Below are 14,841 nucleotides of genomic sequence, written 5' to 3'. Positions count from 1 at the left end.
ATGGCTTCATTTTTATTTTCTACTGTAAACAACACATACCTTTTATTTTCCCCCCAGTTTTATTAAGACATAATTGACATCAAACATTGTTTAAGACATAAAACATGATGACTTGATACATGTATATACAGGGAAATGATTATACAATAAGTTAGTTAACACATATTACCTCACAAGTTACTGTATTTCTTTTTGTGTTGAGGACATCTGCTCTCTCAGTAACTTTCAAGTATACAATACAACATGATTAATGATAGTCATCATGCTATATTAAATCCCTAGGACCTACTTATAACTGGAAGCTTGTACCCTTTGTACCTTCACCTACGTCCCCCACTGCCCCAACTCTGGCAACTACCAATCTACTCTGTTTCTGTATTTTTGTATTTTTTTATTTTTTTTGGCCGCACCCACAGCATGCGAAAGTTCCTGGGCCAGGGATCAAACCTGCACCATAGCAGTGACCTGAGCCACTGCAGTGACAATACTGGATCCTTAATCCAGTGAGCCACACAGGAACTCTCAGAATTTTTTTTTAATTTATTTCACATGTAAGTGAAACCATACAGTATTTGTCCTTCTCTGCCTGATTTATTTCACTTAGCAGAATGCCCTCTAGGTTTTTCCATAATGTTGCAAATGGCAGGATTTCCTTCTTTTTATGGCTAATATTCCATACACACACACAAACATATGCCACATTTTTGTAATCCATTCATCATTGATGGACACTAAGATTGTTTCCATGTTTTGGTTATTGTGAATGATGGTGCAATAACCAAGGCAGCATTGTGAGATACAACTTTTTTTTTTTTTTTTTTTTTTTTTTTTTTTTTTTTTTTGTCTTGTCTTTTTGCTATTTCTTGGGCCGCTCTGACGGCATATGGAGGTTCCCAGGCTAGGGGTCTAATTGGAGCTGTAGCCACCGGCCTAGGCCAGAGCCACAGCAACATGGGATCCGAGCCGCGTCTGCAACCTACACCACAGCTCACGGCAACGCCGGATCTTCACCCCACTGAGCAAGGGCAGGGATAGAACCTGCAACCTCATTGTTCCTAGTCGGATTCGTTAACCACTGCGCCACAACAGGAACTCCATTGAGATACAATTTTATTTCATTTCATTTGGATATATATACCCAAAAAAGGGATTGCTGAATTAATATGGTAGTTTTATTTTTACTTTTCTGAGAAACCTCTGTACAGTTTGCTATAGTGGCTGTACCAGTTTACATTCCCATCAACAGCACATAAGGATTCCCTTTTTTTCCACATCCTCAATAGCACTTATTATCTCTTGTCTCTTTGGTAACAGCCATCCTAACAGGTAGGAGGTGATACCTCACTGTGTTGTTTAATTTTCATTTCTCTGATAATTAGGATGCTGAGCACATTTTCATGTACCTGTTGGCCATTAGTATGTATTCTTTGGGAAAATGTCTATTTAGATCTTTTGCTCAGATTTTAACTGGATTTTTTACTATTAAATTGTACGATTTCCTTATATATTTTGAATACTAACCCTTATTAGATTTGATTCGTAAATATTTTTTCCTATTTCCTAGGTTGACTTTTCATTCTGTTGATGGCTTATTTTGCTGTGAACAAGTTTTTTAGTTTGATTTAGTCCCACAGTTTATTTTGACTTTTGCTGTTTATGTTTTTGGTGTCATATCCAAAAAAATCATTACTAAGACCAATGTCAAGAAGCTTGGATCACATATTTTCTTCTAGTAGTTTTTCAGCTCAGTTATTACATTTAAATCTTTAATCCATTTGAATTAATTTTTATGGGTGACATAAGGTAGAGATTCATTTTCATTCTTTTGCAACTAGGTATCTAGTTTTCCCAACATTTTTACAACATTTACAACATTTTTACAACATTTACTGAAGAGACTATCTTTCCCCATTGAGTATTCTTGGACTTCACATCAAATATTAGCTGACTGTATATTCATAGTTTTATTTCTGGGCTCTTGATTTTCTACCATTTGTTTATGTATCTACTTTTATGAACACTGCAGCAAACTGTTTTCATTACTATAGTGTCATGCAGTCTGAAATCAGGAAGTGTGATTTCGCCAGTTTTCTTCTCTCTCAAAGAAAGAACTGTGGGTAATAGTTATAAAAATGCGGAAATAGCTGTTTAATTTTAAGTAAGACTAATAGATATCTTCAAATTTTACAAAGACAATAGGCTTAGAATGTCTGATGTCTTCCTGAATAAACTCTAAATAACTGTTCTGCAGCTCCAATTTGCCACTTAGCCTGGGAACTTCCATATGCTGAACTTGCAGCCCCCATGAATTAAATAAATAAATACTCAAGGAAAGCCCTGCTAGTCAGGTGACAGTTAATTTTAAAAAGCAATCTGGGAGTTCCCATCTTGGCTCAGCAGAAACAAATCTGACTCGTATATATGAGGATGCAGGTTCAATCCCTGGCCTCGCTGAGTGGGTTAAGAATCCGGCATTGCAGTGAGCTGTGGTGTAGGTCATAGATGTGGCTTGGATCTGGTGTTGCTGTGGCTGTGGCATAGGACAGTGGCTACAGCTTTGATTTGACCCCTAGCATGGGAACTTCCATATACCATGGGTGGTGCGGCCCTAAAAAGACAAAAAAAAAAGAAGAAGAAGGAAAAGAAAAGGCAAAAGCAATCTGAAGGAGGAGGGGAAAAAAAACCTTAGGGAAAAAAATGAGAGCCATCAAATAGAATTATACTACTATGAAGAAAATTTCTCAAATGCATTATTTTTAGCCATAGTCATACCTGTATTTATGATTTGATTGGTGAGGCTTTTAATGAGAGAAGTATTAACAGGTGCTTCATTAAGAAGGAGCCCCAATCCTGAGTAGCCAACTTCTCTGAGTCGGATACGTTGTTTACTTCGTTCATAAACATTTGTGCATTTCAACATCTGTTCCATAACCTGGCCACAACAGTAATACACTCATTGCAATACAGAAAACTAAATGACAGACTTCCCTAATTTTTTTAATTGAAAAGTCAAAGTGGGTGACTTTAGCCAAAGCTCAAAGTTCGGAATATTCTGGGCAGTTTAATAAAATATGTTCGACATCCTTTGACATGCTATTAATTTCTCGGCTTTGGTTTATCTATAAAATGAGGATGATGATAATAATATCCACTTTATAAAGTTGTTGCAAAGGACTACATAAACTAATATATGAAAAGGGTTTAGTGCCTGGCAAAGAGTGGGTGCTAAATAAGGTTGGCCACACAGACCCACCATAAGTCAAAAGGGGGAATGAGAGGCTTTACATGGAAGATGTTATAACAAAGTGAATTTTTCCACTGAAATTACTGATCAGATTATAATATAATCAGTTTTTAAATACAAAAACATGAAACATATACATTAAAACAAACTGAGCCATTTAAAAATAGATAGAAGTAAAAAAATAAATAAAATTAGATAGTAGATATGAAAAAAGAATTTACATTCATAGAATAGACATGTTCCACACAAATTCATATACCCACAAATGCCCCAAAATATAAGATGTTTAAGAAATGCTTGTACCTTAAAAATGATTTCTCTTAGTCTGTCAGAGTACTTCTGATTTAAGAGCAAGGCATAAAGTATGTCAGCATTTCCTGGTTCAAACAGCAGTAAGAAAAGCTGACCTCTAGTTGGGCTGGTATGTAGGAGACTGAAGAGTATGTCCAAAATTCCAATAAGCTTTTAAAATTAAGCAACACAAAACAAACGACCACACTCATATATGGAAGCAAAATGAGAGTCATAAACCACAAAGTTATTTAACTAAATCCCATATTCCCTAATGTTCCAGCTTAACTAGATTATCTGATGTCTTCTGAACCAGCCCTGCCTTTTCCCTCCATTATGCTTCTGGCTTATTCCATTCCCTTTTGTATATCTTCTCACTACCCATATTCACTCGCTGAACCACTCCTTTCTTGCTTTCACCAAATGAAAAGCCATCTCTTCCATAAAGCTTTTCCTGGTCTCCTCAACATGTAACACTCTCCTATGAAAATCTCAAAGGACTTTATATTTCTCTTATAGATTTTATCATACTTTCTTTTGTTTCATAATTATTTATAAACCTCTCTTATCTACCCTTGCCACAATTAGGCTAAAAGGAAAAGGAAAAAAAAGTAAAAGTAATTCATTCATCATTATATATCTATAATATCTAATATTCTAAGTATATGTATAGCAAGTTTTCATAAATAATTCTTTGATTACCAAGAAAATATCAGTGGCAATGAATCATAGGTGACGATACAGTTATCATGAAATAGTATGGTTACTCACTACTCTAAATAATAATAAGCTTTTTTTTTTTTCCTTTTTTCTTTTCAGGGCCTCACCGGTGGCATATAGAAGTTCCCAGGCCAGGGACTGAACCTGAGTCACAGCAGTAGCAATGCTGGATCTTTGGAAGTTTCTAGCTCAGAAGTAACGAACCCAACTAGTATTCATGAGGACACAGGTTCAATCCCTGGCCCTGCTCAGTGGGTTAAGGATCTGGAGCTGCTGTGAGCTGCGGTACAGGTCACAGAGGCAGCTTGGATTTGGATGGCAGCTGCAGATCCGATTTGACCCCTAGCCTGGGAACTTCCCTGTGCTATGGTTTTTAAAAAAAAAAAAAAAAAAAAAAACCCAAAACAAAAAACAATGCTGGATCCTTAACTGCTAGGCTACCAGGGAATTCCAAGAGCTACTGTCTTAAAGGGTAGTTCTATGGTATAAATGAATAGTGTATATAAAAGTATTTAAAATAGAAATACATTTATAATCTACTTTTGGAACAAAATTTCTAGGAACTTATGCTGTGTTAAAATTCCTGTTAAAAACCTACCCAATAACTTTGATGATAGTTAAATATACATCATGTGGCCTATGAAAAAGGCTTCAGAATTGCCAGAGCAAATATTTCCACATACTACTTTCTAGCTAGTTAAAATATTTTTACAATGCCATTAATTTTATTAAACTTTCAGTTAGGAGATACAATTTACTTTTTTAACTGTACAGTATTATATGTGACACTGTAAGCATTCTCTTAAAATATGTTTTATATAAGTTTAAAAAAAGATGATACAGCAACTTAATTGTTAAAAAGAAATAACAGATTTATCAAGAGTATGGCACCTGTTCTTCTTCACTGATAGCAGCAATGTAACCCACAATACTTTGTATCTCTTCATGAGTTCCACCTTTGCACAGAAAATATTTAATCAGTCCATACAAAGAAGTCCTTATTGTTCGAATATCATCTAGAGACAGCTCATTATATTTACAATCACTCCTGAAAGAGAAAGTAACAAAGCAAGAATTGAAATTTAAAGTTTTTACATATAAAAGAATTCATAGTTTAAAAGACGATGTTTCCATGTAAGTATTATAATTCACGGTATCTTTAACTTCTTTTTCTTTATAAGGAAAACCTTTTAAAGGTAAGAGATGCAAAGACAAAGACATAAACTATTAGTTTATGTCTTATATTTATGTAATACTATATGGCAGACACAGTTCTACGTGCTTTACACATTATTAATATAATCCTTAAAGCAAATGTAGGAAGTCATACAGTTCTATTATCTCCGGTCACAAAGCAGAAAACTTTAGCACAGAAAAGTTGAGTAAGTTGTCTACAGCTGAACAATTAATGAAACATAATAGTCAAACCCAATGTATGTGGTCCATTGTTCATCATTTTAACCCCCACAAATCCTGGCTCTCTGAAGTTAAAGGTATTAGAATTGCTGGAAAATAAACAATCTAGATGTACCACTCCAATTAAGTAAAAAGACAAAAAACAATATCAAACTGAGCAGTAAGACATCATACCCATAATAAATCCTAAGTGTATCTAGGAGAAACTGCACGCCATACTTCTTTCGGAAAACTCTCCTGCTATCTTTGATGATGGTGGAAAGATACTGTATGTGACCTACAATACAAAGTTCATTCACATTATATACCTAAAATAAAGTCATGTAAGTAGTCATAAAGTTCTAAAACAACTATGAAATTTTATCCAACAGCCTGCTCTCACCAATTCGAAAGGGAAAATCTCCACGGTTCCAAATACGGAAGTCAAAGAGTAAATACTGATACATTTGTTGCAGAAGCTGCATATTTTTCTCTAGTGACACCTGTTCAATGAGTAACTGAATTGCCATCAATACATTAACATCCATCAAGGTGCTTGGCACCTGAAATCCAAACAGAATAGGGTTCTGTAAAGCTCAGTTTAAATAACTGTCTTTAAGCTATAATTTGAAATTATTCAGAACATCTAATATAAAAATCTGAGAAAATATAAATTTGAACATTAATTTTTCTGATATAACTCTAGAACATACTTTCTTAATGTCATATTCCTAAAACAGTCTTTAAATGATCAAATATCCCAAATATCAAAGTTAACACACAAGTTCCTGTATATAAAAGATTATACACTATATGTAAGATAATTAATTCTTACATAAGGTAATTCAATAGAACTTTTAAAAAGCCTCCTGTGAAATAAATTATATCCACTAATATAACTTAGGCTATAATAGTGTAATTTTAAAATACATATTGATTGGAAAGAAAAAACCCTCAAGACTAACTGGTAATTATAATCATCAGCCATATCTACATAATGTTAGGCTAGCTTACCTTCTGAAGTAAGGCACCAAGAACGGCAACTCCATGGGAGTGAATAAGATTGTCCTGGTTAATAGGATGTCTTTGAATAAAGTGTTTCACAATCAAGATAAATGTTGCAATTAAATTTCTCTCTAGTCTTGACTCTGTGGAGTTGTGAACATATCATTAATTGCCACAATTACGCTAATAATTTTTATATCACATGTTCTATATTAGAATGCACATTAACACACAAGAAATCTGGTTCAGGAATTTACATCCAAAGGTAATTTGTAAAAAACAAATATCAGAGAAAGCAGTAATTGCATATTATATACTTATTTACGCAGATGTAAATATTTTTTCTACTATAAATTTAACAATTTAACAGATTTCTACTAAGAATACAAACTAAGGATAGTCAAGCATATAACCAACATCTTAAGTTCTTTGACCAAAGTATCACGAACTTTCTGAACTACATTAGTAAAAATTAGGCATGGCCTTCTTCAGCTACAAATGGTTCATTTTCTTAACATATTTTTAATAGATTAAAACTTTAATCTATGTATCCATTAATTTTCAAATTTCTCAATGACTATTCTGTGTTAATTCAGTTTAATACCTGATGCCTTTGTGGAGGTCAATACCACCCAATCTCCTTCTACAGGTGTTATCAATTCAGAAACTGTGTTTTCGCGTGGTCCTTCAGGAATCTGTCCTTCACCAAATTCCAACAATGGAATTTGTTCCATTAGAGGAAAGAGTACATTTAATCCACCTATACAGTTTATGATGTCCTGAAAAAGAAAATTATTTTACTTTTTTTTTTGATAGGCAAGAAATAGATTTATTAAGATAGGACGCTTGTGAGAGATGCAAGCAGGCAGGCATGGAAGCTCTGCTGAAAATTATTTTTTAATCTTCAAAAACATGGGCATGAGTTCCCACTGTGGCACAACAGGACTTCAGTTCTGGGAGTTCTGGGACATAGGTTCGATCCCTGGTGTTGCCACAGCTATGGCTCAGATCTGATCCCTGGCCTGGGAAATCCATATGCCGCAGGGAGGCCAAAAAAACTGATTAATTAAAAAACAAATTAAAAAAATAAAAATGGGCAAAAGACTTGAGTAGATATTTTTTAAAAATATAGGCAAATTTATCATGTAATATCCACACAGCATGTATGAGGTTACAATTTGCTAAACCTTTAGGTAATGTGTAGAATAGCCAAAGCTAAAGGAACCCTTGTATGGGCATATGCTTTAAAGGGCAGCCTCAAGAGAGGTAAGGCCAGGCTATTTTTAATGTCCCTTTGTTTTCAAAAGTTTAGGAATTCCAAACATAGGCAATCCAAACATGATCCCACAAGCAGATTTTGTAACAACTATCTTTTAAGGAAATCTTATATTTTAGAAATAATATATCTGACTTTCACATTAGCCTAAATAATCTTTAATAGTTTAATAACAGTCAACAATGTTATGTTGTATCTCATGCCAAGCACTGGGGGAAAAAAAGCAGTGGTCCTTCTTTTGAAATTCTTAGCGACTGTTGGAGAATCAAGCAAGCACTATACACATAAGCGAAGTAATAATAAGTGCTAAAGGTAACCCATGACAAGAGCAGTTAACTCTGTCTTGGAAAATAAGCAAAGGTTTTTAGATAGAAGCAGACATTACATCTGGCTGAGACATAAATATGAGGCACATGAAAAAGGCAGGCAAGATAAACTGGCTAGAGGGAGCAGTGGGGAAGAGAAAAAATTACCCAACTTTAACCTCAGAGAGGAAAGATCTGAGTTTGTTTAAAGCTGATGGACAGACTATAGACAGGAAGAAGTATATGACACAGGAAAAAAAGAATATTCAATGAAGTCTCTGAGAAGGTTAAGAGGGGCTGAAATCTGCCGCATATGTTTAGGGATTTAATACCTTAAAAGTGGAGCAATTAATGACTTTTATTTTCTCCATTACAGTTGGTTAAGTGGAGCAATTAACAAGGACAGCGTATTTTTCTTATGAAAACTGATAAGCTCACGGCATAGTTTAAAAAGGTAACTAAGTTTCAAACTCATCAAATAGTCATTGAACTATTTGTTTATCCTTCAAACTATATTTTGCCTGTAAACATTTTAAACAAGGCTTATTATTCAGATCAATCTGGTGGTGCTCAAAAGACAAATGTTTTTAAAGGATCAGTAAACATGAATAATATGTTGCCTGTCATTCATCATTAACTTACCTTAATGTCCCAGTTTACTACTTTGTTTCCTGTTAATCTTCCATGCAAACAATTAGTAGATAAATCAAGACAGATTGAATTTTTGCAGGCCTAAAAATTAAAGAAAAATATGGCAAACAGCTACGCACAATGAAAACAAAACATTACTTTAACTACAGATGGAATATTTCACCATGATTTTAAAAGCTATACAGTATAGTTAATGATAAGATGTCTACAATAGGAAGTTTGGTATTACTATTTCCTGATTGTCCCTAGAAGAATCAGGGATTAGATTCTAAAGCACTCACTCAAATGCAGGTCACTGCTGCTTGTCAGCTGACAGATAAGCATCAACTTATTTACCAATAACTTATAACCAAGAACTTATTTATCAATCACATAGTTTAAAAATCAATATATGCAAATAGAGTGACCTTTTTAAAAAATTCGGTATTTTAGTTCCATTAGTACAGAAAACTCTATCACAATAAAAAAATCAAACCACAGGCATAAGCCACTATTTTCTCTTTTATTACTGATAATTTTAATTACATACAAATTATATGCTTTGTCTGTAACTCCGGAAATTGTTAAAAGTTATTAGTTAACTCCCATAGAGATTTACAAAGCAGGGAACGTCACATTTAACCTGTGGATTTGCAAGTAATAAACCATTGTTGATTCTAATGCCCGGTCCAAAAGAAAATAAAGAAATCTACAAATTTTAGCACAAATGATGTGGTTGCTGCTTTCCTCTTATAGGAACTGAGAAAATTTGTTTTAATATATATAAATACTCAATATAAACTATACTAGTCTATGAGACAGAATTGTCTTTCTCCTGTTATTTCCTTAGTTTGGGTACTGTGTAAATATGACCTGTCTGAACACAGTAATCCCTCATGGTATGACTGCCTCCAAACTCCTCTCTCTCCAATCCAACGTTGACTCTATAGCTCAAGACCTTTTCCGGTTTGTTTTTGTTTTTGCCATGCTTGCAGCATGTAGAAGTTCCCAGACCAAGGATCGAACCTGTGCCACAGCAGAGACTTGAGCCACTGCAGCAACAATGCTGGATCCTTAACTCACCATGCCACAAGAGAACTCCCAGACCTTTTTCTGATAATATTACTCTTCTGATATAAAATCCTACCCACTGCCTACAATTTAACCTGGTGTAAGGGGTTTGCTATGATCTGGCCTCCACCTGGCCCCTAACCTAATTTCTGGTCAACTTCTCCTGCTTAGTGACCTGTATACCCAAATATAAGTAGAATCCAGTTTTACAGTCCATGCCTTTGTAGGTGGTGCTCATTGTACATCTCTCCCTCCATCCTGCCTTTTAAAAGACAAATCAAACCATCTTTTCTATGATATTCTATCCTCCTAGAACTAACCACTCTTCCTTTGTACTCACATTACATTTTGTATATAATTCCAACCCCAAAATACTATATAGTAGTTATGAATATGCATTAAGTAGGCTGACCCTTCACTAGAATTATGAGGCTAGGCAAGTTACATAACTTTCCTTAGCCTCAGACAACTAGAGTTTAGCAAAGATACAGAGAATAACATATATCTCTCAGAGCTTTTGTGACAATTAAGTGAAACAATATGTGTGAAACATTTAGCATAGTGTTTAATATACTGCAAACACCCAATAAATGGTAGCTAAAAGGAAAAATGCTTGTATTATATTTCACTTATTTTTTACACATTTATATCACTTTAGATTGAAAGCTTCTTAAAGCCAGATATTTTAACTTATTCATCTTTATATCCTAAAAGTTCAGACAATTCTTGTCACAGAGAAGCTACTCAAAAATTTTTAAAGAAATGGATGGTTAAACACCTACAAACGTACAAAGATGGAAACCTACTGACTGCCAAAAAAGTCTATAGAGCAGAGTTACCCAAACTAGCATTTGTTAAATGAGATGAAAAACAAAATGTGTTCATTTTCAAATAACTGGTTAAAAAAAAAAAAGTAGGATAAAACAAAAATAAATTAGTTTCTTCATAAGTAGGATTTTTCAAGTGGATCATCTATCTCCAAGAATATACAGAATGCAACATTGTCTCAACCTTATTTAACCACAGAATCCTTTTATCATGATATGTTACCATTTTTAAGAGATAATCCTGCAATAAATTTTTATTATATATATTTGTCTTATTGGGTTTCCTGAGGAAAAATAATAGCTATTTTTAATATTACAGGATTTTTACTTCCAATGTAAAAATTTAACCTTAATGTTATTAAGATCAAAGTTACTTTGAAAAAAGGATATGCCAAAAAGACCCAATTAGTCATCACATGTCTAGACATGTCACCAATTAGTGAAAATAAGTCCAATTATTTCCTATTTACTTATAATGAATAGTTGTAATGAATATAAGATATAGTTTCTGCCAAGAAATAATACACTAGGATGAGATTTTTAAAAGGCTAAATAAATAATTTTGGGGAAAACTGGGAATATGTGAACATGGGTCACAAAGGACATGAATTATTGCTCATTTTCTTGGGTAGGTTAATGATCATGTTAAAAAGTGTAGATATACGGAGTTCCCATAGTCGTGGCACAGTGGTTAACGAATCTGACTAGGAACCATGAGGTTGCAGGTTCGATCCCCGGCCTTGCTCAGTGGGTTAAGGATCCAGCGTTGCCGTGAGCTGTGGTGTGGGTCACAGATGCAGCTCGGATCCCTCACTGCTGTAGCTCTGGCGTAGGCTGGTGGCTACAGTTCTGATTCGATCCCTAGCCTGGGAACCTCCATATGCTGCAGGAGCGGCCCTAGAAATGGCAAAAAAGACAAAAAAAAAAAAAAAAAAAAAAGTATAGATATAAAATGTCTTGATAACTATGTCAACCTGCTTATAAAAATGATGTGATATAGACAGATGAAGACCAATGTTAATACTTGGTGAATTTAGGTGAAGAGTATACACGATTTTACTTTACTGTTCTTTCAACTTCTCTCTAGGTTTGAAATTAATCAAAATAAAAAGTTGAGAGGAAATATCAACTGATAAGTAAATTTTATTAGGTTACAAGTAAACAAATAAGCATTCAAAGTAATAAATTATAACCATGAACTAACTGGCTAATCTAGGGAGAAAAATTCTATGATTATAATCTCACACAACAAAAGCATCTTCTGGGTCAAAGTAACATTAAATATAATGAAGGCAATTAATACTCTTGTTTAAGCTTGGGAGTTCTCTTGTGGCACAGTGGGCTAAGGGACCAGCATTGTCTTTGCAGTGGCTTGGGTCACTGCTGAGGTGTGGGTTTGATCCCTGGTCTAGGAACTTCTGCTGCTGTGGGTGTGGCCAAAAAAAAACCATTGTTGTCTACGCCACTTCTTTTTCTTCATCCCCATTTTACCTTTCATCTCTCCCTACACCCTTGCTGACCTCAATTTCTTTCACTCAAGACCTTTCTTGAAGGAAAAAGAACTGGGCATGTTATGTATATAAGTAGTATCTTTTTTATCCTTCTGAAATAGATTTTTTTATTTCTTGCTACTATCACATTCGAAAAATAAACAATGTTGAGCACAATTTTGTTTCATCTCTCCTTCCAAAAAGTAGAATACATTTAAACAGTTTCACTTACTGCAGCTGATTCATGAGTACAAATTTGCATTACAAACATTTCCCTTCATACTACTGACATAATAATAACATCTGAACCCTAGTTGAGAACTGCACCTTAATTTTTAACTGCTTATCTTCCTTTGAAAATTAAAAAAATTTCATGGTAATTCAAGCCCCTTTTTTTCAATTACCCACTGAAAAGGAATAAAAATGGAATTTTGGTTCACAGCACAGTTACACAGAGCCAGATGGACAGTCCATGCATTTACTCTGACCTTTGCAGTGTAGTGAAGAAGGACGTTAGCAGGCAGGTCGGCCATGTCAGACTCTTGAAATTTCCAAGGGCTTAAACAGTTTGGACCTGAAAATTATTTATACACATATACACACATATATCACTGAATATATATGGCCTCCCCAGTTCTGTGTAATCAAAAAAAATTTTAATTAAGCTGTTTCAAGCTTCTCACATTAACAGTTGAATACACTAGCCAAAATGTACTTTATTTTTATATCACCTCCAATTCATAAACACCAAGAAAAGTTGGGGGAGAGGGTAGATCAATCTCTACTACAAAAAGGAATTTCATTTAGCGTTAAGAAATGAATATAGGAGTTCCTGTCATGGCACAGTGGTTAACGAATCTGACTAGGAACCATGAGGTTGCGGGTTCCACCCCTGGCCTTGCTCAGTGGGTTAAGGATCCAGTGTTGCTGTGAGCTGTGGTGTAGGTTGCAGACGCGGCTCGGATCCCACGTTGCTGTGGCTCTGGTGTAGGTCGGTGGCTACAGCTCTGATTAGACCCCTAGCCTGGGAACCTCCATATGCCACGAGAGCGGCCCAAGAAATGGCAAAAAGACAAAAAAAAAAAAAAAAAAAAAAAAAAGTGAATATAAAATATAACAAAGTTTACATATTAATTTATGTAATGTAAGCCAACTGAATCAATAATGTGAATAGCTATCACAGAAATGGAATAGCAAATAAGTAGGAAAAAATTATTAACTACTAAAATAAGCAAAGAAGAGTTCCTGTTGTGGTACAGTGGAAACAAATCCGACTAGGAACCGTGAGGTTGCAGGTTCCATCCCTGGCCTCGCTCAGTTAAGGATCTGGCGTTGCCATTAGCTGTGGTGTAGGTCATAAACGGGGCTTGGATGTGGTATTGCTGCGGCTGTGGCTGTGGCATAGGCCAGGAGCTATAGTTCTGATTTGACCCCTAGCCTGGGAACCTCCATATGCCTCGAGTTGCAGCCCTAAAAAGCAAAAATAAATAAATAAATAAATAAATAAATAAATAAGCAAAGAAATACAAATTAAAATAAAGTTCCATTTTACATCAAAAAATTGGAGGAAGCAGTGCTGACCATCCCATCTTAATGAGGCTGTGGTGAGTCTGGTATACTTATGTGTTACTGGTAGGTACTGTCAATTGGTATATCCCTATGGAAATGGATTAATATGTATGGAGAACCATGAAAATATTCATACACTTTGAATATTTATCCTGGGAATTTATCATACACAAATCCATCATTAGCCAAAAAAAAAAAAAAAACTGGGTAAAATAGTTCATCATATTTAATATCTGAAGTTTATCACTATTAAAAATTATAAATAACCTAAGTCAATCACACATTATGAATCCAATGAAATATTATGTAGCCATTAAAAATTACTATGGATACCATATAACAAATAATTATTATTTATAAGAGTAGAATTTTAAATAGGAAAAACTGTAAGAACAAAGGCCAAATTATATAGTTATAAAGGCTACACCAAATGATTTATTATTAACTTGGAATTTGTCTAGATTAAAGATCAACTGTGAATACTTTGGTGAGTTTTAAAGTAATGACAATGTTCTAATATAATCTTAGAAAGTCTAGAGACAAACGTCCTACAAGAAAAATTAAAATTAAAAAATAAATAAATAAACTGTGAAAGTCTGGACAAAGACATTCATCTCAAAACTCCATGTAATCTAAAATTAGACATTATGACCAATACTAAGCTAATTTGTAGAGTTAATATACATAACCACTTAGAGACTTAATTCTTGAACATTCCACTAAAATATAGTTTTGAAAATAATTATGATCCAACAACACACCAGCGTTTATCTTTAAAATCAGAGCCAAAAGTAAAAGTCAAAACAAAAACAGCTGGTAATTTATCCAAGGACTCCTAATTCTAACGCTGTCATGAAATTTTAAGATACATTAATATATATAAATTATAAAAATGACAAGTTTTGAGTAAGACTGCTATGGTTTTAGAATCAGGCAGTTGTGTGATTTCTTACAAAAACAGGCTTATATTTGTTTCATCAATGCATTAAAATTATCAAGAGTATCAGCACTATTATAG

At 34.2% G+C, this 14,841-nt stretch overlaps 1 protein-coding gene across 13 annotated transcripts in view; it reads right to left on the bottom strand.

Annotated features, from left to right (window-relative positions):
- NBEAL1 (neurobeachin like 1) overlaps positions 1 to 14,841 on the bottom strand; it is a 170,664-nt gene that overhangs the window by 78,534 nt on the left and 77,289 nt on the right. For all 13 annotated transcript variants that reach the window (XR_014828954.1, XM_021075105.2, XM_084998428.1 and 10 more), the window contains 9 exons: positions 12,743 to 12,828; positions 8,879 to 8,968; positions 7,260 to 7,434; positions 6,665 to 6,798; positions 6,054 to 6,213; positions 5,846 to 5,948; positions 5,147 to 5,303; positions 3,548 to 3,706; positions 2,773 to 2,932 (listed from right to left, as the gene is read on the bottom strand). Coding sequence is in view for 12 of the 13 variants with exons in the window: in XM_021075105.2 (XP_020930764.2) it covers positions 2,773 to 2,932; positions 3,548 to 3,706; positions 5,147 to 5,303; positions 5,846 to 5,948; positions 6,054 to 6,213; positions 6,665 to 6,798; positions 7,260 to 7,434; positions 8,879 to 8,968; positions 12,743 to 12,828 (1,224 nt within the window). In the remaining variant the exon portion in view is untranslated. The remainder of the gene's footprint in view (positions 1 to 2,772; positions 2,933 to 3,547; positions 3,707 to 5,146; positions 5,304 to 5,845; positions 5,949 to 6,053; positions 6,214 to 6,664; positions 6,799 to 7,259; positions 7,435 to 8,878; positions 8,969 to 12,742; positions 12,829 to 14,841) is intronic.

This window comes from Sus scrofa, chromosome 15, assembly GCF_054392235.1.
Source record: "Sus scrofa isolate SSC_HxYL_T2T_F1_AM1 chromosome 15, Sscrofa_HxYL_maternal_Yorkshire_Landrace_v2.0, whole genome shotgun sequence".
NCBI lineage: Eukaryota > Metazoa > Chordata > Mammalia > Artiodactyla > Suidae > Sus > Sus scrofa.
This window is presented reverse-complemented; position numbering and strand designations above follow the sequence as displayed.